This window comes from Trypanosoma cruzi, genomic scaffold, assembly GCF_000209065.1.
Source record: "Trypanosoma cruzi strain CL Brener 1047053517171 genomic scaffold, whole genome shotgun sequence".
Lineage (NCBI taxonomy): Eukaryota > Euglenozoa > Kinetoplastea > Trypanosomatida > Trypanosomatidae > Trypanosoma > Trypanosoma cruzi.
This window is the reverse complement of record NW_001849568.1, coordinates 182,619-206,878: the sequence shown is the minus strand read 5'-3', so window position 1 is coordinate 206,878 and position 24,260 is coordinate 182,619. Positions and strand designations below refer to the sequence as shown.

Sequence of the window (24,260 nt, the reverse complement as noted above, 5' to 3'; positions counted from 1 at the left end):
TTGCCCTTTCTTTTCTTTTCTTTTTTCTTTTTTTTTTTGCACGGAGAAGAGAGACGAATAAAAGAAGAAACAAGACGTATTTTTTTTTTGTTTGTTTGTGTCTGTTTGCATGTGTGCGTGTTGATGTCTTCATGTACCGGACGAAGCTCGTGGAGATTGGAGGGGACGTTGCGGGTGCTGTTGCTGGCAGTTTCTTCTCAGGGAGTGGTGGGCGGTCATGATACTACTGGGCACGTGTGGTCTGTCGTGGACGACATTTGCCAGGCTCTTGTGCGATTGGATGGTACATGTCTGCAAGTGTACTCTTCTTCTTTGTCGTCTGCTACGCGTGGTAATGTTCTGCGGGCGATTATCTTAACGGGGGACGCGGGTTTACATCAGTTACTTTTGGGACGCGGCGAGGAGAAGGACACTTCCTTACTGAAGCTGTCCGGATGTCGGGTGGGCGCCGAAGCCGAAGGGGAGAAGCATGACGTGCCGAGTGAGGAACAGCTTGTGGAGGTGATTTCAACGCACGTGATGGCATCGATGAATAATGATGGATCGTGGGAGTCATTGAAATTATGGAATTCGCCCCAGTGGTTTATTTACGTTTCTGGCGATACTGCACTGCATCTTACTGGTGCTGCTGCCTCCCTTCCTGCAAGTGTTCTTCAGCAGCGTCCCGGTATCGTGTTGTGGTTTCATCCCGAAGAAGCCCCCGTTGTATGCGATGTACCCTCGCCAGAGGCTACCGTGTGGTTTGCTGACTGGTGGAGGAGCTTACAGCGCAGCCTGTTACTTCCCAGTGTGGAGCCTGCCATGGACCTGTTGTTGTTTGGCCGGCGGGAATATTCTGGTGATGCGACAGCTCCGTGCTTGACCCCCGGCTGTTTGCTTGTCGTCGAGGACGACAACGGGAGCTGGCAGGTGGACTGGAATCACACGCCATTTGAAGCGACAATCTCATCGCATTCGATGACACCTCTTTTGCCGCACGAGGAAATCGGCGACTTCGTCCGTCAATCGTCGTTTTGCTTTCCTACAGAAATGGAGGATTTGCCTATTCCAAAGAAGGGACAGCGGCTCCCGGATCGGCTTTCCTCCGAGGATGTGCTTGAGATGCTTGCTTCGGAACCCGTCGCGAAGTCATCTACGGAGTATTCCGTCTCTGAAAGTGGTGAAATCGCGCCTCTACTGCAACTGGAATTTATTCAGGGATGTTTTGCGCAAATTTTTCTTTGTATTTTTGCCGATGATACTTCACTGAAACCGTTGAGTTTTGCAGAACCTCCACCATTTCGTTCATCATCATCATCATCGTCGTCGCTGGTTTGGTATCTGCAGCTTGTTATGCAATACGCTGAAACAGGGGGAACACTCACGTGCGCCTTGGGGGGTTCCCCGCAGCTTTTTTTAACTCCTTCTGCGGACACCGCCTCCCGTTTCTTTCTCTCGTCTGACGAAGCATCGAATAAGGAGTCTGCGGGGTGGAATTTACACTCGGTGGATCATCCAGGTGTTTTGATGAAGGCGGTGCCTTCCAAGAACGGGTGGCAGTTTTTCCTCTTTTCTCGACAGGCAATGTCACCAACGCCTTGTGTGCGCGTTACCGTAACCTCGGCAAACCGTGAGGGGGTTCAGGAAAGAATATTTGCGTCGGAGGCGGCAGCCTCATCGTGTAGTGGTCTTGTTTATCCAGAAACGAGGGTTGTGCTGGAGGATGAACTGCCGAAACGACAGCGAGAAGCCCTCTTCTGGCGGGTTCGAGTTGTGCCTCCAGAAAATGCAGAAGAATTATTGTATCTCGCTGTGAACCTTGATTCTTTTGGGCTTGCAGCCGTTCAAACCACGGAACTTTCGAACACTTCGTTTTTACCCGTGTATGCCTCATTGACACCGTTATGGCGAGCGCACATAATGACGCAAATGAAACGCCATCCTCACAGTTGTGGCATCGGCCCACGTGCTTCCTGCCATTTGCCGTTTTCATTAATTTCCCCTACGAGCTTTCAAAGTTGTGTCACGCTTGGGAGTCGCTTCTCACCAATGAGTGAAAAAGACTTCTTTTCGTCTTGTTTTTCACTTCCGGAAAAGATGAAAAGGGGTGCGGCGTTTTTACAAGAAATGGCCGGTCAATGCCACCTGCCACTTTTTGTTGCTGCTTCTGCGCGGTTTCGTCAGGAGCCGCTGCATGTTGTGTTTGTCGGCAGTTCCGCAGTCGGGAAAACAACGATGGTGCAGTGGCTTTGGGCATGGAGTCGGGGTTGGGGTGATGCGCATATGCTGCGTGCGCTACACAATTGGCTTCAGCGACGTGGCGATGATATTGTGGAAGGGAACGGTGAGGAGGATGAGGGGGAAACATCCGTTTTGACTGCCCTTCTGCAGTCGCCGCTGCCGTCCCCACTGCTTGGAGAAGAGACGACGACGAAGATTCAGAGTCACCAGCGTGTAGAGCTAGAAATTTGTGGTGAAACACACGTTTTTGTCGGCCATGACGCGCAATTTCTCTTGCAGTCTTTTGTGGGCGTTAACGAGGCGGTGCTGACTGTCACAGATGCGGGTATTCCCGTCTCCGTGAAGGTCGTCGACATCCCTGGCTCCTCCCCACGGGAATTGCTACGCACACACTGCAAAGCTGCAGATGTCGTGATTTGCGTTGTCGACATGCAGGACCAGTTCAGTTTGTCGTGGTTGGAGGAGCGGCTGGATGTCATAGCCGCCGGTTCAAGCCTTGAGAAGGAGACGGAATGGAGCGGTTCTTTTGTTGCAGCACGCATCTGGCAACAACAACAAAAATTTGTACTCTTGAAGGTGAATGATGAATCGCCTCGACAGGTGGTGTTTTCGCGAGATGTCCGTCGTTTTTTGCGCCGTTCGGGCGAGGTGATGAGAACACCGAACATCCCATGGCTGCTTTGGTCTTTACCATGTGTGGACGAAGGGGCAATTTTACGCTGCAGTGGGATGTTGTATCGAGATTTTGTGAAATTATTGCAAGAACGACATGCGTGCCGTTTGGTCTTTGCTGTCATGGGGTGGGAAAATGATATCGTTATTCGGCTGCAAAAGCTAGCGTGCCGCATGGATGACAATGATGGTCACAGTAATGACAACACGATGAGGGAGCAACCGAGAATGCATGAGTTATTTGAGGAGATGGTCTCCAAGGAGTTGGGTCGCACAATTCCTACTTTATCTCCCTCCATTTGTGATGTTGTCGCGAAGGAGGTTTTGCGGAGTGGTGCTACGACACCATTGACGAAGGGACTGCCACTCTGGTGGCGAGTGTTGCGATGGCTAATGATGGGCTTCTCCATCTCGGATCCGCTGGCGCACTGTGTGTGGCTTGCAGTGCAAACGGAGAGGGAAAATAAAAGCGTTCCTGGACAAACTAGCATCGGCAACAACAATAACAACAACATCTTTCGTGAAAATGAAGAGGGGCGTGGCAATAATGATGTCGACGACGAGGGCGACGACCTTGAAATTTTAGATGCCTTGTCTAATTGGTGGGAGCATCCCATTTCACTGCGGCGATTACGTTTTTTTCTTGAGGAGTTCTACCGTCTTAGGTGGAATTCCCAGCAGTCGTCCATGGATTCTTTTGTGTTTATCGCCCTTCTTGCACGTGATGTGGCAAAACTCACCTTTGTGAATATATCCCTGGCGTCTGTGGGAACGTGGCTGGGCCATGCAGTGGGCTCAGGGAATAGAATTTCTGATGGCGGGGATGCAGTGGAGTTGTTTTTTGCCCTCATGTTTTGTAGGATGGGGGGTGAGAGACTTTCCGCCGTGCTGCCCGAGGACACCAACAAGCGGACTAAATTCTTCCATGAGTCTCTAATAATGTCGTTGGTGGTTTTTCGCCTGCTCCATGATGCTTCACCACTTTTGGGGGCGCTGCATTGCATGCTGCCACAAGAAGGTGTGGAAAGCAACAGCATGGTGTCAATACACGGTAATTTGGTTTTGCAGCGCATCCATAATCCCTTTATGATTTCAACAGAAGAAGAAAAATTATTTTACGCGGTAGTAAAACAGGCAATGGGTAGTGGGTCGGAAGAAACGGTCTGCAAATTACACGACCGCCCTACGCCATCCTCCAAGGAGTGGGAGTTTATTGAAGACGACGCAGAGACTATGTCTTCATGGAATGGCACTTTATATTTTGAGAATAAAAAGGGACGACGTGCCAAAAATGCGTTCTCCGTTCTGGAAGTGGTCCGTTCTTTCCGTAAAGTGTGGCCAGAGGCGGATTTTGACTACCCTTTGGAGTGGTATAACAAATGGACTGAGGAAGAAGAGGCAAGGTTCATTGACGCCTTTTACCGAGCCATTCAGAGGTATGAAGATGGTGAACATGAGCTGCGCCAGCGAGTGTGTGGTGACGAGGCGCTAGAACGCTTTGCTCCTCCCCGACGCACGTACATTGTCACACAGCCCGGCTACACAGAGGTGGACATGGAGTTGGAGGCGCTTTACTGCGGCGATGCCACAACAGTGGAGGAAGAGGATCTGGCACCGCTTTCGCGATGAGAATTTTGGTACGGACACACAGAGAAATAATGTGAGAGCGAAGTTAAGGGTATGCGTGACTCTTTCTTAAAACTATGATGTCCTTCTTTATTGTTTTTCTCGCAACGTATTCTTTTTCTCTCATTGTTGCTTTTTAAAGGGGGGGGGGGGGTAGCCTTTTTTTTTTTGTGTGTTGTGTGTGTGGGTGGAGGAGGGGGTGGGAGAAGAAAAGTGTCGAATGGAAGTGTATCGACGCATCACTGAGCGTGTGCGTGGGGCTCTATGGGCACACCATGGCCGTCTTATGTCGGAGCGGCAGTTTCACCGCATTTTAGCCTATGTCTATAATAACAAGTACGAGCACCAGATTCGTTTTGACCGTATGGAAGTGGTGGGCCGCGCGTGGGAAGGTCGGGTGGAGGTTGTCACGACCCCTGCAGGATACCTGAAGCGCGTGCGAGTGAACCCATGTTTGGAGGAACTCTCGTCATACCGTCAACAGCAACTTATTTTGGCAGCCTACGCAGATGCTTGTGCTCAGGGCCGACGCTTGATGGAGAAGGCGGAGATAAACATTTACAAGCAATTTCTAAAGGACCTGAAGCCGATTGTGATGGGTATCCGCGACAACCCCGAGTTCTACACGGTACCGGAAGACTCCGTAGAGACGGTTGGTGGGACACTGCATATGGGTCAGGGCCCGACGCCGACGACATATCGGACCATTCCGGCGGCTAAGGCACATATTCCGGTTGATGAGATTCGCGCCCGACAAGAGTGGGAGAAGAAGTGGCTGAATAGTCCTCAGGGCCAGTCATGGGCTTTGACGCTGCGTGGCAAGAGGTACTTTGCACTACATGGGCCGCAGTATCGACCGCGTGGCGCACCGGGCGCAAAGAAGGTAACAATGCCACTGGATCTGCCCGCACCCTATACGTCTATGGATGAGAGACGCTTGTTGAAGAAGAACTGGATGGCGTATCTTGACAATAAACATGTGGCAGAGGTGATGTGGACACGGGCCAAAATAGCAGATAGGGAGAAATTGCAGCGGAGGCTGCAGGAAACCGGACAAGCGTGGCATCGCCCTATCAACAAGGAGGCTGTCTCACGCTGGTGATTCTGACCAATACTTCACCGTTTTTGAATTTATTAGTTTTTTTTTTTTGCCCTTTTGTGTAGTGGCGGATGCGTGCGTCTGTGTGTGTGCGTTTCTTTCCTTTTTCTTTACCCACAGCCTTTTTTTTTTGTTGTTTCTTCTAATTTGGTGGGACGGTATCGGCGATGCGGCGAGAGTGACCTCAGCGGGAAGGTGAATGCATGGGAGGGGCGGCGCCGTGTCTTCTGTGCGCGAGGAATCGTTTGTGTACACGTCGCCCATTCTTTTCCGCCAGATGGGGTTTTGCAAGGGCGGCGGGCCCACGGCTGTTGGTGCCCTCGCGAGTCCCCAGCGAAAATGGCAGGAGGGACCGAGCGGGAGGAACGGGGGGAACGAGGGGGTGGAAGTTGAAAAGAATTCACCGGCTCGGCCGTGGCGGTCTGGCAACTTCCCGCCGACTGCTTCTTCGCCGTCCCCCTCTCCTAAAGAATCCTGCGGGTTTCTTCTGACCAGTCCGCAAAATGATCACAGGGGCTTGTTCACATCATCAATGAGTTCACCAGCCACGAAAGTTAATTTGGCCACCACAACCGCCGCGGCTTCTTCTTTTGGTGCCTGGAAGGACCACCAATACAACATTCCCTTGGAGGGAGCGGCATCGTTTCATGAGCAGGTGCGGGATATGTTTAGGAGACGTGTGGCACTGGCTGCCCCCGCGAACGGTTCGAATTTGCTAAACGTTAAGGAATCCCCGTGTAATGGTCTCTCACCGTTTCAGGCAAATGGAGTGCCGTCAAGGCCCGTGAAGTCGCAAGCGGAGTGGCCGTCACATGACGGTTTCATGGCGTCTAAATGGGACATGACAGATCGAATAGAACACACGACACGAAATCAGGCGTTACGTATTCTTCGTACGGCGCTGTATGGAATTCCCTCTTTGGCTGTGAGGCAAACGGGCTTCACTGGCAATGCCGCAGACGACGACGAGATTGCGTTTGTTTCTCTGTCATATTCTTTTGAGGCGGAACTACGTGGGTGGCTGATTCTCGAGCATGCAGAGGTGTGGTTAGAGGAAGACATGGCACGACAAAAGGTTTACATGTGTGAGGACCATGCACGTCGTATCATGCGGATGGAGGTGGCAAAAGAAATTCATGTTGAAAAAAATAAGAGACGACATGCTGCACGCATGCGAGAGGCTCCATCGCATTTTGCCGAGTTGGCTGAGGAGGAGCGGGATACACTTCTTGCCAGTATTCGGGATCTTGAAGCGGAGGAGGCGAAACTCCTCAAGAGTGTTCATTGTATAGAGCAGCAGGTTAAATGGAGCCAGCAGAATCTTTCCATTCAGGAGCAGGAAACCCTGACAGGTATCAAAATGGAGCGTCATGAGATGATTAGTCAGTTGAGGCAACTTGAGGTGCGTCTGGAGGAGGCAATAGAGCAACGCAAACGAGCGGTGCTGGATGCGACATTTGGGCAAAGTGAAGGCTTTCTTCTCACCTCCTCTGTGCCTCGCTGTCGTGTCTCTCAGGAAGGCGAAATAGAAGACGGCTGTGGGCTGCACCGGAAAAATCGAGACTTGACTTTTTCCCGATCCAATGCCACGGGGGGTTTGCGTGGACGCACACCTGGCTCTGATCCCGCGGGAATGTTATATGCACCTACCGCAAACGGCTCGATGATGTCCCATCTTGACGGCAAAACATCTTCGATGGACATTTCTTCTCTACCCACACTTCCTGTGGCTTCTTCTTCCCACTCTATTTCCCTGAACAGGGATGGAAGAGGGGCTTTTTCTAGGGTGATGCGAGAGGCAATGGAAGCGGCGACGGCGGCATCCACGCTCCCGCACAAAGACTACTTACCACAGTCTTCACATTAGTGTTGTTCCTGAAATGTGTTTACCACCGTTGCAGTTACGCCTTCGCTTAGCGGGGGGTGGGTGGGTGGGTGGAGGAGTGGTTTTTGGGTATGATGGGTGGGGCGTGAACATCATGGGTATGTCGCGTGCGGCCGGTGTATGTTGGGGGAAAGGGCACACAATGGTGTGGATGGCGACGTAAGGTGAATTATTTTTATTATTAGTTTGATCCATTTAATTGTGTTGTACCAATTGCTTAGGAATGTCACTTGCTGCGCACATGATGACTTGTCTTTTCTGTTAACTTCCTGTGAGTGATGTGGGAAAAGAGTGGAAGGACGCAAGATGAAACAAGGAAACATTCCTCAGTCCTTTTTTCTTAAGAAAACAAAACAAAACAAAAACAAAAAGAGATCCATTGCGCATTCCATTTTTTTTTTTTTTTATGTTGATGTTGTTTTTGTGGTTGTTATTTCTGTGAGTGGAGATGGACAACGGTTCGTTGCTTGTGTTATGAATGCCGGTGCGCCCTCTCCTTTCCTTCCCTGTGCACTGGCTTGTAAGCAAGGAGTGACTGTTCGCTCTATAGGTAATGGGCATGCTACGGGAATCGCAACCTGCTGGCGCCAACAACGACGACCATTTCAAAAGTGACAAAAAGGATGATTCCGATTTTCTTCTTTTATTGCTTCTTCTACTCATCTTCCCCGTTGTATTTCTTGCATACTTCTTGACTCGCTACTGCCGCAATTACAGCTACCGTCGCCTGGCGAGGAGAATAAAGCTGTGGGGCTCGGGAAAGCCCGGTGATGTGGATGCTCTTGGGATGGGTCGTGCCATTGACGGTGGCGAGTGGCTGAAAGAGCGAAAACGCCAGGAGGGAAATCCAGTGGAGGACAACAATCTCCTTTTGGACCTTTCCAAGCCCGTGGAGGAGTTTGACCCCATAAGTGCGGAGGCGGAGAAACACAAGAAGCGGTGGCAGCGTTCCCGCGATCTCGGTGATGCCGAAAGCTACAACACCGAGGAGTTGAATGCTGAGAAGGACGCCACAGCTGATGCCACAGATGACGGTGCGGCAGCGAGAGGATCCGCAGGTTCCGGGGCGTACGATGCGGCAACGACGCGTGTGTGGCTGAGGAATCTTGTCAGTGGAACATATGCCAATGCGGACGGCACGGGCGTCGTGCATGACGTCGGAGCGGTACCAAAGACCGCCGCGACTGACCAGAGCGGGGAAACCGGCGCCGGCCGTCAACTTTACAAGGCGAGCAGCGGCGACGGGCAACAGGGTCAATTTCTGCGTGGAGGATCAACGGGCCGCAGTTTTGAAGAAATTTTGGCAAGTCTTGCGCCGGCAATTCACGAAAAGGGCTGTGCCAAACAAGAAGGCCCTGCGGTCACTTCCGAGGCCGACGAGGAAGTGGAGGAGGAGGATGAGGAAGAGGAAGGAGCGGAGTCGAGTGTGTTCAGCAGGCGGTAGCATTTTTCTGTTGTCTCCTTTTGGCTGTTCAGTGCGTCTCGTTGAGTGCAAACTTCTCGCTTGTCGTGTGATGTGGGTGTTGTTTGGTGTTGAACGCATTCACCCACACACACACACACACAGGCGGTGGATAAATGTCGATTTTCCTCCCTGCTGGATATGGTGCCGGCGTATGCGGCTTGAGATGGCAGGGTAAAGGGGTGAAATTTCCTTGGTTTTGCGGTGGGGCCGCACGAAATGCGGAGAGGAGGACAAAAATAGGCCGAGTGGGGGAGGGAGGCGGGAGTCAAATTCATTAAATGTCATATTTCTAGAAATATGAAACTGCCTTACTCCGTATTTCCGCGTCGATCCATTGGAAGGCGCCTTGTGGCTTTTAAAAAAAGGAGGGAGGGGGAGAGAATTGTTGTGATGTCTTTCTTATTATTCTGCATGTTCAGAAGGATAACCGTTTTTTCTTTTTTTGGTGTTGTTTTTTTTTTCTTTTTTTCTTTATTTGTTTTAAGCTGGCGTGTTAGATGAGACCAAGCGTGCTCTCTTTCTTTTCTCTCTCTCTCTCTCTCTCTCTCTCTCTGTGTGTGTGTGTGTGATTGGATGCGGTCTGGACTGCTGGAGAGCCCGTTGAGGGGGAGGGAGGTGTCTTTTCTTCCCGTGACTACACACACACACACACCCGCTTTAGCGTTGTCCTCTTTTCCTTTTCCTTCCGTTTTTTGGCTGCGAAGAGGTGGGCTTTTGGGAACTGTTCCCTTGTCAGTCGAAGTACCTTTTTTTTTTTTTTCTTTGGATGGCTGTGAGACGCAAAGGGGAATCAATTCTTGCACCCTGTACCGTGCACTGCATGTTTATTATTTTTGTGAAATCAAATTCACAAAATTGTCAGAAAACGGTTTGACGTTTTTCAGCACTATGAATATTTCACATCAAATGAAATACGCAAATTTACTTCACACGTTCTTTGTATGGATGTGGATTCCATTGTAGAATGCAGTTTGTTTATGCACGGCGTGTTCAAATGCCCGTTTTTTTTTTTTTTTCTTCTTCTCCATCCCTCTGTGGTTCCTCTTCTTGCTTTCTTTTTTGCTTGGGATTTCCCCAACGACCAACGAGGGACGGCAACAAACACACAAACAAACAAAAGGAGGGGCATACTAGATGCCTAATGTGCGTCGTTGTCGTTGGGATCATAAGACGCTGCCATACGTTCCGGAACGGCCGTGTTTGTTGTATTACATCATTCCTGGGGACACCGTGCCGCGAGTGGCGGTGCCGAATGCCCGTGGCGAGTACCCGCATCTGATACCAGGCATGCCGTACCTGGAGTCAGAGGAGGTGGGCGAAGAAGAGGCGTGGGGTTGTGCGAGGGATGACCAGGTGGCATTGCCGATTATGGAATTCGCCCCGCCACCAATTCAAACCGATGCGGCCACACAAGTGGAGTGGAATCAACTGCCGGTGCCGCCTTTGGCACATCTGCAGCGGTTTGCGGCTCCACCGCGGCAAGGGGGAAATGAATTGTCATCGGAATGACTTTGTCGTGTGGGAAACAAGACGTCACATTTGTTGCTTTTGATGTTGGACCGAGATGTCCGCTGTTTATTTCTCATCACTGCCGCCATAACCCTTTGCGCACCTCTGGCGAGAAGGGAATGCACGAAAAAACATATATTCACACACACACACACACACTCTCTCTCTCTCTGCTTTCTTCTCATGTACTTCATGGTGTTGGGGGGACGTGTATGTATTCCCGTATTTTCATGCATTTTCTTTCCGGATTTACTTATTTATTTATTTTACTCTCGATAAGAGTAACTGGACACACACGGAAAGGGAAATAAATAATAATAAAAAAAAATTGGCAAAGGGGTGAAATAAGCGGTCTGTCCCCGATCCTCGTAGCTTTGAAAGTAAAAACGAACAACAAAAGAAAAGAACGGGACAACTCAGCAGGGCCGCAGAGAGAGAGAGAGATGAATGGACAGGCGGCAGAGAGTGGTGGCGGTGGTTCCATCAACATCACACAACTTCCACTTGAGCAGCTGGAGGAACTGAGAAAACAGCTGCAAGTGGATGTTAACAACCTGTCGGTTGCCCACGAGAGCCTTCTCAGCGCACAGACTCGCTTTTTAAGCAATTGCGAGGTGTTGTCGGAGTACCAAAAGGTCTGCGAGGCGGCCCGCGCAAGTCCGGAGAAACAGCCGGAGGCTCTTCTTTGCATCAGCAGTGCCCTTTATGCGAGTGGCCGCATCGTGCCGAGCGATCGCGTGCTGGTGGACGTTGGAACGGACTACTTTTTGGAGAAGTCGATGGGGTCCGCTAGGTCGTACTTCGCTGGCCGCTCCGACGCGGTGCGGGAAAATATTGAGGCGCTGGAGCAGAAAATACGGGTGAAGCGGGCACAACTTGCGCAGGTGGTGGACACCATGCGTGGAAAGCAGGCGGCGTTGCAGCAGACATCCGCGGCATGACGGAGAAGTGTGCGTGAGTAGAATGGCCTGTGACTGTGATGTGTGCTCTCTCTCTCTCCCTTCTTCTCTGTGTGTAGCGCAAAGGAATATGGCGGCATTCCTTCTCACTTATTTGCACGCATGGACAACACCGGCAACAATCTACGCGGCTGATAAATACATATATATATATATATATATATATTTGCATTTACTTTTCCGATAAAATTAAGAAAAGAAAAGAAGGATCGGGGAAAAGTGAGAAGCAAAAACAAAGAAAAGAAGAAGAAGTTGATGATTTTCCACTTCTTCTTTTTTCTTTTTTCTTTTTTTTTTTTGTGAATGCTATGTTGGTGGGTAAAAAGGGGCAAATGGACTTTTATTTTTTCTCTTTCCGTTCTTTTCTTTTCCTTTCCTTTTGCTCTGAAGAAATATTATTTAATTGTCCAACTGTGTGCGATTTGCTTCGCTCAGTATTAATAGTATTATTTATTGCGCCCGTGTGTGTGTGTGTGTGCGTAAAGGCCCTGCACACTTGAGCCAAGATAGATCCAATAGAACAACAAGAAGAGAGACGGAAAAAGGCCGTGGAGGGGACTCCCCACTTCCTCTCAGCCGATAAGGAAGGGGGCGGGAGGAAAACAAAGAACAAAAAAAGAAGGAAGGCACATAAGAGGGCGGGGAGTTTTAATTGACATCCCGTCGGGTACCTGCATTACAGTTTTGATCCGTTGGATTGCGTGTTTTTTTTTTTCTTTGGGTGTTGTGCAGGAAAGCATAGAAGGAAATAAATAAATAACGGGAGGGAGCACATACAGATGCAGGGCGCTCTCTCTCCCGTCGCTACGGCAGCGACTAAACACACTCCGCATGAGAATCGCCGTGAACATCAGCGTAGTCATCATGCAGCGGGGCGACGACACAATACCGTGGCAGCGCCGCAGTTGAATCCACATGATCATCATCATTGTGAACATTTCATGCAACAACAACAACATGGTCATCATGTAGTGACGCGTATCGAGCCTTCAAATACTTCTCATGGTGTGCCTCTGTTACCGCCTCATATTCACTCTATGCTGTACCACAGCATTGTGGGATACACGGCGGAGTCTTCATTGTCAGAAGGATGCGGAGACAACGTGGGGAACATGAAGAATCATCTTTCCATTCCAACAAACTGCTTGCACACTCCAAGCCAAATACGCTATCCGCCACAGTCTCAGACTTCATGCGAGTTTTCTGCATTTATGCATTCCAACGTGGGGGGTCCAGCGTCTCTTTCCTCTGTGGCTGCGAAGATAATCCCACCCCGAGCAACCATGATAACGCCCTCGCCTTATTCGGAGAATGTCTCGGTTGGTAATTTCTCTGCCTCTCCATCCACCACGCGAGGGTGTCAAACGACAGACACGAAAAGGAAACTTTCCAACTCATCAGTGGTATACTCGCCAGGCACGAGTCCTTCAAAGGGCTCAGGAATCCCCTCCACAGAGCTCACGGTTCGGGCACTGGAGCGGGAATTGAGGGCCGCTGAGAAGGATGAGTTGCTTCAAGTTCTTTTGGAGTTGAGCAGTTGCAACCCGGAGGCAGCTACGTTTATTCAAAGCAAAGCTCGTCTGTTTTCCTTTCGACATACCACGACGACAGGAGGCAAAAAGGGCGAGAATACGGAAGATGCTTCTGAAATGGACCCTTCGGGAACAAACAAAACCACGGCAGCATCTGTCTCGGCAAAAACTTCTCAGCAGCCACAGCAGGGCCTCAGTTTTGGTATTATTGATCGCTGCTCGGGCTTGTTACATGTAACGCCCAGCAAGCCACTGGCGTTTGAGGACACTTCTTTTTCCAACAGCTGTGAGAAGGCTGCGTCTATGAGCGGCACTTCGCCAAACAATTTATCTTCTCGCAATCTAAGCTCGGCGCAGATGCTTTTACAAACTCCGCCCAATCATGGTGTTACTCGGGCGCGTGGGGAAAGGAGATGCGCAACTTCCCAGACTGTCGTCGTAGATGCCTTTGTGAGGGCGGAGGATCGCCCCTGGTGCGACAAGGTCCATCCGTGCTTGCGCTGGTACGGATCCTGTCGGTACCCGACGAGTTGCCCGTTTGTATCGAGTCCGCAGAGTCTTTGCTTGAACTGGGTGCGGGGCTCGTGTGTGGCGGGGTCCGAGTGCAGCGGCGTTCACCGGCTTCCTGACGCATGTCCCTCGGAGGTGCTAACCGTATTTGAGCTTTGCCATGGTGCCGACCGCGGTGCCGTGGCGCATGAAAAATTACAACGACAACCACACCAGCAACAGGATTCTCAACATGGTTCGCATTATAACCAGCAGCCGTGCATCTATACCGATTCCAACCTGCAAGGGCGCGATGGCTTTGACACACCGATAGGGCAGCTTATTTCGGATACTGCTGGTATACCTGCAAGCCTAGAGCATTATTATCATGAGTTACATTACAGTAAAGAAATCAATTTTCCCAACCAACAGCAAGGTAAAGAGGATGGCTTCTGCCACTGCCGAAGCTGCCGCACCCCATGTGAGGAATTCGACTTGCTGGCGGGAAGTCAAGAGGAGCAATCATGGAAGTCATCAAAATATTTACCACCTCCGGTAGCCCAACCCGTACCGCGCTGCTTAAATGACAGTTTTGCTGCCGCAGAGTCTTCTGAAGGCAGGAACACACCGGGAGTAACGGAGAAATCAATTTGGAGGGAACCTACCCAATCTTTGACATGTCAGCCTTCCGCTGCATGTGGGGCCGAATATGAGGAGGAAGCTTCGGAATTATATCCTCCTCACAACTCACGCACACGTAATCAGTCTCCCGTGTCACCATAGATTTTGGCTAAGGAAATTATATATATATATATATTTGGCTTGTGATGAGAGCTTCATTTTTTATTTTTTATTTTATTTTTTTGTCTTTTGTTCACACGCCAGAGCGTCTTTTTCCCAATGAAGTAAGCATGCTCATTCTTTATCTTTCTGCTTAGATACACAAACATATACATAGAGAGAGAGAGCGAGAGAGCGAGAGAGAGAGGACGATAGAAGGACTTGCGGAAACATTCACCCCCCATTGATAAATATGAATTTTCAAAGTCACACGCGATTTCTTTTTTTTCCTTTTTTTTTTTTTTTTTTGTAAACCCCCCCCCCTCCCCCATTCCATTCGGTCAGGCCCGGCGGTACAATACCGGATCTCTGGTGCGATGAGGGGAATGAGGCAAAAGAAAAACAGCAACAACAAGGAAAGAAGAAGAAAAGAAAAGGAGAGTGGGAGTGAGAGGGAGAGAGAGGCGGGGAAAGAGGAAGAGTGAAGGGAAGGAGGTTTTGATATGGAGAAGGGGTGGGTGGACGATGAGGCAAAAAAAAAAAAAAAAAAAAAAAAAAAAAAGAAATCCGGAGAATAATTTATTTACGTTCGTGTTGTTTTGTTTTGTGCCACCACCACCACCACCTTCTCCACAGTGACGGCAACGGTAGGGAGTATTTTTTTCTTTTCTTTTTTTTTGCATTTCCACGACTATTTTTACTCGTCCCTCACTCTCTCTGTGTGTGTGTGTGTTTGTATGAGTGCGAACTGTGAGGGGGCCCGTCTGCCGCCCCCGAACCGCGACGGACTTCACGATTGGAATGTTCCGTCTTTTTTTTTTTTATCTTTTTTTCTTGTGCATTTGACTGCTTTGATGTTGGAGGAGCAGAAGCCCACAACAACAACAGCAAAAATAAAAAGAAAGAGAACAGAAAAAAGAAAGAAAAGCAAAAATTAGAAGCCGCACGCTTTATTGCCCACAGAAGGACGGGGAGGAAGCGACATCAAACATCAAGGGAACCAGAAAAAGGGAATATCATATTTAAAAGAGAAGACACGAGAGAAGAAAAGAAAAGAAAAAAAAAACTCTTTCACCACCACCACGGGTAATATACAACACATACAATACACACAGAGAGAAAACAAACAAGAAATTAAAAAAAAAAAACAAAAACAGGAAAAGGTATTGGGGAGAGAAAAAAACAACAACAACAACAAAGTTTGAATATTCTGGAATTATGCTTCGTGTACTGCGGCATTCTATTCTTGTGCCCTCCTCAGTTGTGGCCTTCAGTCGACATCACCAGGGCGGTATGCAGCACGCCGCCGCCAACATGATGGACAAGCAGGCACCCAAAGTGGAGAACGTGTCACACGAAAAGGTGTGGGCACTGTGGAATGAAGGCAACCTGTTCTCCTTGTCTCTTGTGCAGCTGCAAGGTTTCCTCGCCCGCGCCGGGGTTCGGACGGACCCTTCCGCTAAGAAAGCGGTGATTGTGCGGCAGGTGGAAGAGTACCTCCACTCTAAAGACACTGCCGCGAAAAATGGTGGTCAAGCGTCGCCACAGCAACAGCAGCAGCAGCAGCAGCAGGGAGGATTTGGTCGGTGGAATCAATCCACTGTGATGCAGCCAGAAACACTGCTGGACCTTGCGCAGGCCGGCTTTTACGAGGGATCTGTGAATATGGCACCAAAGGCCTTTCAGTTGCTTGTTAGCAATACCGCGGCAGATGTGGTGGTGTCGCGTGTGAACACCACCGCCTTTCCAGGGTTTCCGGCAAACACAGAATGTTACACGTTGGGCGCATCCGAAAAGGATGTGGCTCTCCGTTCTCGGTACAGCAAGGTGCTTCAATGGTGCTGTTTAAACATGAGCAATCTTCAGATGGACGGAGAGTTATTTCTGGACTTTGGTAAACTGCTTTTACAACCATCCGTCATGCGGAAGAATCGTTCCATCGTTTCTTCATATACGCTTCAGCAACGGATGCAGTTGAATCATCCATACACATGGGTCTCCACATTACCAGAGTCTTGTGTTTCTAAGATTAAGGAGGAATTACTGATACCGGAGGGGTTCATGCCACTTGGTAAGGGAGCTCAACTCACATACAGTGGAACGGTTAAGCGTGCAAAGGATCAACTTCACCTTGAGTTGGATAACAAGGGGAAGGTATTATCCGTAAATAGCGCCTGGGTAAATGTGCAGACGGCCTGGTGCACACATGCCCGTGGACCGGACGTTCGCTTGTTGCTTCGTTCAAGGCCCCCAATACGACGGCAAGAGGTGGAAATGTTTGCATCGATGCCCATTATTCAGCTATCGGAAGATGATGTCTCGGACGTTTTGCCTTCAGAGCATGGTCAGTTGATATATCTCTCAGAGGACGAGACTCGTCTCTTCGAGAAGGTGACAGATAAAGGCGTGAAGATCACTGTGAGGGAGACAAAACGACAGCCCCTTATTGTTCTTCGTGATGAGGAGGAGGATCCTCGTCTAGAGTATAGCCTGTCTGTGGCGATTCCCGCCAATGCGCGAAAGGCGACGGATGTGCGGGCTGTAGGGCTCTCCGCCTTTGAGTTAGCGGGTCGACTGGCCTCAATCGTGACGGAGGATTTTGTGAAGGAGTACGGCTGCGAGGCGAAACTGTAAAGGAAACAGAAGAAACAACAACAAAACAAGAAAAAAAAAAAGAAGGAAAAATTATCTCTAACTTGTACATGCGTGTCTGTGTGACGGATTCCTTGGGTATTGCTGTTGTCTGCGTGTCTGTCTCTTTGTGTGTGTCTGTGTGTGTGTTTGTTTATTGCACCTCATCTGATTCACTTTTTTCTTTTTGGTGGGGGAAATATGCAATGGGAAACAGAGGGGCGTATCTCACTATTTTTCTTCTACTTTTCTTTATCGCGTGCATTTCGCTATTTTTCCCATGAAATTAAAAAATGTTTTATTTATTTATTATTATTATCACTTTTTTTTTTTTTTCTGATGCTTTTTATTTGACGGCTTTCTAGTTACGTGCATGTGCGGAGCTATTCTCCCATTGGCACCGGCTGTGCATCTCTTTGAGTTGTCTCTGGCTGCGTTTGTTTGTGTGTGTGACCATGTGCGCAGGCGATTTAGCGGTACAGGATGTGTCGCTTTTCTTTTTTTTGTCTTTTTTTTTCTTGGCACATTATCGCTAAAGGGTCTCTCCCTCCCTGCTTCTTTCCTTGTGTCTCTGTCTGTGTGTGATAGGGAGGGGAGGCGAGCGAGAGACGCAATGTCGCGCTTGCTGGAGGCAACAATGGCGATATCATCCGTGCCATCTTCATTAACAGCAGCATACGGACAGAGTGGGGAAGAGACATGGCGTGTTGTGGATGTGTTTTGCCTTGGCAGTCAATGTGCATGGTTTATTGTCAAGAATGGGAGCCATTTATCATCCATTAACGTTACGTCACGAATAGACAAACACATTTTATTCCCGGAAAAGGGGATGTCGCAAGATGGCACGAAGGAGGATTTTTTTCTCCTTTTAAGGGAGTTGCAACGAGTTGCTGGTGTGGTGTCGGTTGATGGTAATGATACGGCAAGACGCCGTGGGGACTGTCTCCGCTGCCCCGGGGAAAGTGAAGGCATCGCTGCCGTGTCAACGCTGTATGTTCAAGGGCTGCATGTCGTGCTTTTCTTTGTCATGAAATGCCATTGCATGGCAATTGCTTCCTTCGTCATAGATCCTCCTGTCGAAGCGAATGATGGCGGTAGCAGCAAAGGAAAGGCTCAGCTGCTGGCGGTTCGGTGGTGTTCTGGGGAAATGAAAGAGAATGAGTCTTCTCATTACATGTTTTCCCGTCAACTTAGCGTACCTATGAGTGCCATTGTTGAGGAGTATAAAAGTGACTCTTTTCCCCTTAACAGCACGTCTTTTTTGTCGTCTAGTTCCTCTTTACCCGGGTTGCAACAGGGTCAACGCTACCCGAAACGTGTCTCAGCTTCTCTTTTGCGTAACACTTTTCCGTGGTTTATTCTCCGCATTGTGTTTGCACGCGTGATGGGTTGTGTGGAGTATGTGGATTTTGTGTGGCAGGAAGATTTGGAAAGAAATGTCCCATCTCCGTGGCGGACGCTGCAAGGGTTCCGACAGTTCACATGGGGGTCGTTGCAGTTGGAGAAGTTGAGTGGGGTACCAGGGGAAGTGCGGGCACTGCGTTGGATGCCCTTCTCGCGCGATTACGAGGAGCGTTACCCGTTGCTTGCTGTTCTCTATCAGAAAGCACCCGTTTCTGGGGACCCTTTCCTTGATTGTCTTGCTGTTAGCATGCTTTCCGTACTACGACGACGGCAACAACAACAGCAACAGACACCAATGTGTGTTGAAAATGACAGTTGGGTGGGTCTCCGGGAGACATTGCACGGGTCCTTGATGGAGGGTCCGTGGTGCTTGGAGGCACTCACTCTTGCTCATCCTTCTTTTCTGTTGCATGCCGTTCTACCGGGCGGAGGTAACATGGGAGGAGGCCACGACGCTTTGGGTGTGTTTCTTCGGCCAGCGTATGTGATGTATCCCATGAGTACGTTTTTGCGTGATGAGAACGTTTATGCCTCCTGGGAGCCTTTGGTTGCCACGGCAGCACGCGACAATAAAAAGTCAGAAGAAATGTACTTTGCGGTTTTTACAGAAGATGGCGAGGTGACACGTTGCCAAGTTGGCGGCTTTATTGAAAGTGCTGTAGCCTGCCCGGCAACATCATCCGGGCCACGGCGCGTCAGCAGCGCTGCTGGGGGAACGGAACGTGTTGTCGCTGTTGTTTTGGCAATGCGGAGTGGAGGTGACGTTTTGCTTCTGGAGGTGTGGAATAAAACAAATGTTGCTGCTGCTGCTGCTGCTGCTGCTGCTGCTGCTGCTGCTGGTGGTGTTGGTGTTGGGCGAAGCATTCGAGAGCAGAAAAATGCGAGTGGTGACGCGAAGATGGCCGTTGTGAATTGTCGAAATATTCCATCATGGGATGCCGGGGTGCCACGCTCCTTGCGTCACCTTCACCGATTGATCGGCCTTAAGTGGGAGGACGCAAGGGGGACGGTGTTTCTTCTTGCGGCCCACGAGGACGACAATACCCAGCAAGTGGATTGCAGTTTGTTAATGGCGGAGTTGGTTCCGCAGGGAGGTGACACGCCGCGGTTCATCTGGTTTGGTGCCAGCAACGGGTTTATCGTGGACGGAGGGAGTAATTCTCATGGGTTTCCTTTAAATGTTGGTCTACCGGCCTTGGTGCAACCACTCAGTCGGGTTGATGGGGAGTACAATCTTGGGAGTCTCCAGCATGCCCCGCTACATCCACTCTGCCGCTGCGCGGTTCGACAGAATGAGGCTGTGGATGCCTATGAAAGAGAAGTTGTCATCTTTCGCTCCGGAGACATTTGTCTCGTACGTCGCAACACTCCTTTTAGTACGCACTGGAGAAATTATGACCCTAATGTGTTCTGCAAGAGACTTTCAAGGGTGCAGTGGCCGCATTCAGGGAAAACGGCGGAGGTGGACGCCTTGTTTCTTCTTTTTGCCTCTGGGTCCTCTGACATTTCCATGGAGTCTTTCTGGACCACGACGGGTGGGAAATTGCCCACTCCAGTTGAGATAGACGGGGGTGCGATCTCACTACATGAGCTTCAATTGCTTCTTGTGTGTCGAGCCACCGTGATTCTCATGACCGCAGAGGGTCAAGTCGTGTGTGTGAGTGATGTGCATCCACCTTTAGCTGTGATGAATGACGGCGACAGCAGAGGTCTGGTGGGCACGGAGACGATGGGGAGCATGGATGGCGAGAGGTTTTCATTGCTTTCTTGCATGATTCGTTTTTTCGCATCATTTCAAGGTAATCACTTTTTTATTTGTGCCACCAGCGCTTCTTCTTTGCCTTCAAGGGAAAATGGCTGCCGTGAGTGTTTTTTTCTTTTTTTGCAAGTGACCTGTTCTGGGGACCAACAGGATGACAGTGCTTTGCCCCTGGCGACGGTTTGTGTCGTGGATATTATTCATGTGAAGACTGATGGTCATCCATTATTTGATTTTCTCCCAACAGGACGTCTTGACGACTGTGCGAAGATGACGGCTTTGGGAGAGGCGACAAGAATGGGGGAGACATGTGTGTTTGCTCGTGATATGATGTACTGTGCGGGGGCTAAATTGTACACTGTGCCATGCGTTCTCAGGTGCAGGGCGTCAACAAGAGGTGTTTGGATGGAAGGGAAATTTGAGACACCGTCAAGCAACTCTCACCATGTGGTGTTGGACCTAAAAGATTTACTCCATGAAGAGAGTAAGGCGACAATTTGGCGTTTAGAGCCTAGTTTGTTACAATGCGTGCCGCTTCCCTCAAAGAGGGAGAGAGGGAGAATGTGCGTGGTGGTTTTACTTTCTTTTGTGAGTGGGCCTACATTGGCATCTGCTGTTCATTGCAGTAGCGTATCGCGTCGACGGTGGGAGTCTCAGCTGCTTGTAGAAGGGAAAGGAACGACAGAAGAAATGGCAGTGCCTTTTGTACGACTTGTGACGCGGCCGGCAATGTGCGGTGAATGTGATCCAATTTGTTGGCTGCAGGACGCTGTTGGTTGCTGGCACTCCCTCGTGTACCGGGACACAGGCGACCCGAGGCGCGACTCTTTCAATGTCCAGCCGAGTCTGTCGTTTTGTGTGGACGATATGCAGAAAGCCACGCATGGCAAATTGGAGTCTTCTTCTTCTCATTCGGGAGAAAATGGGTTTGTAGAGGAGTCTGTGATGTGTGGTGGAATTGGGATTTTCTCGCTGGGACCACGCTGCTAGCTCTCCTGCATAGGGTTGAAAGAGGGAACTCGTCGGCTTTCTAACTGTTTCTGTTGTTTGCATTGGAGCGATGGATATTCTTGAAACTAGTTACTTTTTGGTTTTTTTTGTGGACCTGTGTGGGTGTGGGTATGCGTTTTGTGGATGCTTCTTTTCTCCTCCTTCTTTTTTGTCGCTTTTTTGGTTGCTTTTCTTGTGACAAGTGATAGATAGAGAGGGAGGGAGCATTGAAGAAGGGGCGTGGCAAGCACGTGTGGGAATACCGATAGGGCCGGCGGCGGCAACACGCACACACACACATATATATATACTTATAGTTATACATTCATATTTTCATGCTTGTGGAGTTGACCCCCGAAAAGGAGGCGTCCCGTGTGGAGGCACGCGAGGCGGTCCTGGCGGCGAAAACGATGTTGGCTGCTGTTTCAGGGGCTTCACTCCTTTCACGTGAGGCGTTTATCAACATCTGTGTGGAAGCATCACTGGCTTTTCTGCGTGAAAAGAGGCGGCAGAAGAGCAACGGCGACAATGGCAACCGGCTGAAGCCAAATACGTCCCTTTCTCCACACAGCGATGTGAAGAGGAGCAGCGGAAAGAAATCCTACCACCATCACCGCGGGGGAGGCAACAGTGACGAGAAGCGGAATCACGCGGCAAAAATGAAGCGGCGACATGACGCATCAGTGATTTACCGCAAGTATGAGCAGGACGAAAGGGGAGAAGAGCAAAAAAAAGAAAACCAACAGTTATCGCAGTTTAGCGAGGAGGAGTTGGGGCGTCTGCGGGAGTTAGTGGAACGAGAGTACGGCGTGTCACGTCATGAGGATGCGGCGGGGACAGGCGTTGTGGTCCCTGCACAATTCACCGCCCTACCGCCCGCCAAGCTGGAGGCGGCTACAATTATCCGACAGGTGTTGGAAGATCCCTACCGCCGTGGGGCCATCTCCCGTCAGCAGTATGCCGTTATCGTACTCGCGGTGATGGAGAAGTTGTTTCCCGATCTTGTCACGGTAACGAATGACACAATGGTGTCTTACCACAAAAGTCACAGCAGGAACCGTAGCAGCAGTGGCAGTAGTGTTGCCCATGACCGAACTGTTGAGGAGAATGACGTTCAAAATGGGGAGGAAATTTTTATGGAGGAGGAGGAAATGTTTATTTTGGATCCTCCGCAGGAGCTGCATGCCGCATTGCGCCCTGATGTGGCGGAGCTCACAAGGCAACTGACAGAGCGGGCCCTGCAACATTATCTCCAGCCTGACAACAACGCCCATGAAAGAGAATTGGTGGGGGGCGAAGGGTTTCGTGTGGGATGCGTCATCAATGACGTCAGTCCGCTTCCCCGCAACCCGTACGGCGCCAAAAAGCCGCAGGATTTCTACCAAGACAGCGCGTCCACGTCCATGTCATTTTCGGTACAGTTTGACGATGCCTTTGAAGAACAGGTGGAAAAATTGTGTCAGTTGCTTGAAAAGAAGTACGCACTCGACCTCTCCAGTGCACGTGCCGCCAATATTCATCAGAGGGTCAGTGAATCTCGCGATAACGCCTCAAAGGGGGCAAACAATAAAACAGGCAAGACCGATTGCATGTTTACAGTGAATGCTGAGAGTCCGTCTTCCTGCGACGGTGATTGCACCGGGGAAGCTTTTACTGCTGCTGCTGCGGCAAGGGAAAGGCGAGAAGAGCTCCTCACGGCGGCGCTGCACTATCAGGAGGAGCTGTACCAGACCCAAACCCGTCTTAGAGGAATCATGCAAGAACTCTATGAGACAGAGCACTCAAAAAGTGACTCCATTGTTTGACGGCGATCTGTCATGGAGGAGCGGACCAGAGAAGAAAACAACCAAAACTGTGCGTGTGTTTTATGTTTAGAGCTCAAGACGATGCATTCTTATTTTTATTTTTATTTTTTATTTTTTTGTATTTTTACATATCGTTGTGTTGTATTTATTTCATGACGGAGGCGTTTTTGCCATCATGCACCCCATGAAAGAAGAAGAAGAAGAAAAAAAAAAAAGAAAAACAAGTTTTCCATCTCCTTCCCTTTTAGCAAAATAAGAAGAAGAAGAAAAAAAAAAAGGAAGAAAGAAGGCTTCTTATTCCCGTGCGTATTACTCACCCGCTGCTGTACGTGCATCGCCAATAAGAAGAGGAGGAGGAGGGGGAGGTAGAGCCTTGCGGAACAGTTATTGTTCCGTGAAACGGATACAAATGACAATGGAAGATGCGGCAAAAAATGGCAAAGAAAAAAAAAAAAAGAAAGAGAGAAGTAGAGGGGGGAGAGAACCCTTCGCTGGTGGTGGGAGCAAAGTGTGTGTGTGTGTGTGTGGGTGGGTGACCCGGCCATATTTCTTGCCTGAACAAATATTTTTTTCCTTCCTTCTTTTCGGTCCTGCATAGAGTGATGTACTGAGGCCGCTTGTATGACATGCCTCTTCCCTTTTCTTTTTTTTTCTCTCTCACTTTTTTTTTTTTTTTTTATTGCCGTCACCGCACACCGAATGCGATGGCATTTTAGCGGTGCAAACACCACGAAAGAAAAGGGAGGAGAAGGACAGAAAAAAAAAGGAGCGGTGAAAAAAAAAAAAAAGAAAGAGAAAAGTGACACTTGGAAAAGGAAGAGGGCACCGCGACAGCTGCACGAGCGGGGACACGCAGACGCACACAAGATACAAGCAAGGGGGAAGTGCATCTCATTCATATCCCAGCAGGAGCGAGGAGGAAACGGCAGGAGAAGGGCGGGAGGAGAAGTAAAGCAAAGAGGGGGTCATCCCAGCACTCCATTGGTGGATCCATCATCAAATGTCCAAGGACGCAACAGCAACAGGAGGCGGCCGCGAACGTGGGGGAGGCAACGCTACGCAGGCGAGCATGCTGTCAAACGAGGAATTAGCAAACATTGAAACTCTCACCAACGCCCAGCTACGAACGCGCGCGAATCAACTACAACGCGAGATTCAGCAGCTGAAGAATGAAGAGCGTTCAAGGATGAACGAGTTGCAGCGACTCAAGAAGGAGGTGGAGGATGACAAGAAGCGTGTAAAGGACAACAACAAGCTGCCGTACCTAGTGGCCAGCGTGTCGGAGATTTTGGACATGGATGATGAGGATGACGAGGTGGAGGAACTGGATGTGGGAAGAAGGAAGTCTAAACGGAAACAGAAGAGTGCCATTATAAAGACTTCAAATCGGCATACGGTCTTTTTACCTGTTGTGGGGCTTGTGGATGAAAACAAA

At 49.7% G+C, this 24,260-nt stretch overlaps 11 protein-coding genes across 11 annotated transcripts, besides 27 other annotated features; all 11 read left to right on the top strand.

Annotated features, from left to right (window-relative positions):
• Positions 1–24,260: part of a sequence feature (heterozygous, non-Esmeraldo-like haplotype) that runs on past the window's edge.
• Positions 7–38: a microsatellite.
• Positions 124–4,521, top strand: Tc00.1047053511815.150 (uncharacterized protein; the record flags this gene model as incomplete). Its single annotated transcript, XM_809359.1, has 1 exon — positions 124–4,521. The coding sequence occupies one exon, from the start codon at positions 124–126 to the stop codon at positions 4,519–4,521; it is 4,398 nt and encodes a 1,465-aa protein (XP_814452.1).
• On the top strand, positions 4,739–5,620 carry Tc00.1047053511815.100 (hypothetical protein, conserved; the record flags this gene model as incomplete). Its single annotated transcript, XM_809358.1, has 1 exon — positions 4,739–5,620. One exon carries the CDS (start codon positions 4,739–4,741, stop codon positions 5,618–5,620), a length of 882 nt encoding a protein of 293 aa, XP_814451.1.
• Positions 5,817–7,484, top strand: Tc00.1047053511815.90 (uncharacterized protein; the record flags this gene model as incomplete). The annotated part of the gene is made up of 1 exon (XM_809357.1): positions 5,817–7,484. One exon carries the CDS (start codon positions 5,817–5,819, stop codon positions 7,482–7,484), a length of 1,668 nt encoding a protein of 555 aa, XP_814450.1.
• Tc00.1047053511815.80 (3'a2rel-related protein, putative) lies at positions 8,056–8,946 on the top strand (the record flags this gene model as incomplete). Its single annotated transcript, XM_809356.1, has 1 exon — positions 8,056–8,946. The coding sequence occupies one exon, from the start codon at positions 8,056–8,058 to the stop codon at positions 8,944–8,946; it is 891 nt and encodes a 296-aa protein (XP_814449.1).
• Positions 8,881–8,912: a microsatellite.
• Positions 9,398–9,449: a sequence feature (A-rich).
• Positions 9,480–9,520: a microsatellite.
• Tc00.1047053511815.70 (hypothetical protein, conserved) lies at positions 10,102–10,476 on the top strand (the record flags this gene model as incomplete). Its single annotated transcript, XM_809355.1, has 1 exon — positions 10,102–10,476. One exon carries the CDS (start codon positions 10,102–10,104, stop codon positions 10,474–10,476), a length of 375 nt encoding a protein of 124 aa, XP_814448.1.
• Positions 10,782–10,806: a sequence feature (AT_rich).
• Positions 10,920–11,417, top strand: Tc00.1047053511815.60 (prefoldin, putative; the record flags this gene model as incomplete). The annotated part of the gene is made up of 1 exon (XM_809354.1): positions 10,920–11,417. One exon carries the CDS (start codon positions 10,920–10,922, stop codon positions 11,415–11,417), a length of 498 nt encoding a protein of 165 aa, XP_814447.1.
• Positions 11,570–11,601: a microsatellite.
• Positions 11,703–11,734: a microsatellite.
• Positions 11,787–11,815: a microsatellite.
• Tc00.1047053511815.50 (hypothetical protein, conserved) lies at positions 12,215–14,239 on the top strand (the record flags this gene model as incomplete). The annotated part of the gene is made up of 1 exon (XM_809353.1): positions 12,215–14,239. One exon carries the CDS (start codon positions 12,215–12,217, stop codon positions 14,237–14,239), a length of 2,025 nt encoding a protein of 674 aa, XP_814446.1.
• Positions 14,253–14,275: a sequence feature (AT_rich).
• Positions 14,295–14,321: a sequence feature (AT_rich).
• Positions 14,413–14,444: a microsatellite.
• Positions 14,514–14,545: a microsatellite.
• Positions 14,616–14,731: a sequence feature (CT-rich).
• Positions 14,769–14,802: a microsatellite.
• Positions 15,261–15,301: a microsatellite.
• Positions 15,350–15,435: a sequence feature (T-rich).
• Tc00.1047053511815.40 (hypothetical protein, conserved) lies at positions 15,455–16,870 on the top strand (the record flags this gene model as incomplete). Its single annotated transcript, XM_809352.1, has 1 exon — positions 15,455–16,870. The coding sequence occupies one exon, from the start codon at positions 15,455–15,457 to the stop codon at positions 16,868–16,870; it is 1,416 nt and encodes a 471-aa protein (XP_814445.1).
• Positions 15,782–15,808: a microsatellite.
• Positions 16,869–16,921: a sequence feature (T-rich).
• Positions 16,977–17,021: a microsatellite.
• Positions 17,151–17,203: a sequence feature (AT_rich).
• Positions 17,481–21,020, top strand: Tc00.1047053511815.24 (hypothetical protein, conserved; the record flags this gene model as incomplete). The annotated part of the gene is made up of 1 exon (XM_809364.1): positions 17,481–21,020. The coding sequence occupies one exon, from the start codon at positions 17,481–17,483 to the stop codon at positions 21,018–21,020; it is 3,540 nt and encodes a 1,179-aa protein (XP_814457.1).
• Positions 19,067–19,110: a microsatellite.
• On the top strand, positions 21,356–22,825 carry Tc00.1047053511815.10 (uncharacterized protein; the record flags this gene model as incomplete). The annotated part of the gene is made up of 1 exon (XM_809351.1): positions 21,356–22,825. The coding sequence occupies one exon, from the start codon at positions 21,356–21,358 to the stop codon at positions 22,823–22,825; it is 1,470 nt and encodes a 489-aa protein (XP_814444.1).
• Positions 22,911–22,952: a microsatellite.
• Positions 23,013–23,046: a sequence feature (T-rich).
• Positions 23,072–23,114: a sequence feature (CT-rich).
• Positions 23,464–23,503: a sequence feature (A-rich).
• Positions 23,558–23,625: a sequence feature (T-rich).
• On the top strand, positions 23,826–24,260 carry Tc00.1047053511815.4 (proteasome regulatory ATPase subunit 5, putative; the record flags this gene model as incomplete). The annotated part of the gene is made up of 1 exon (XM_809363.1): positions 23,826–24,260. A coding segment is annotated over one exon (435 nt), but the record flags the coding sequence as incomplete, so codon positions are not given.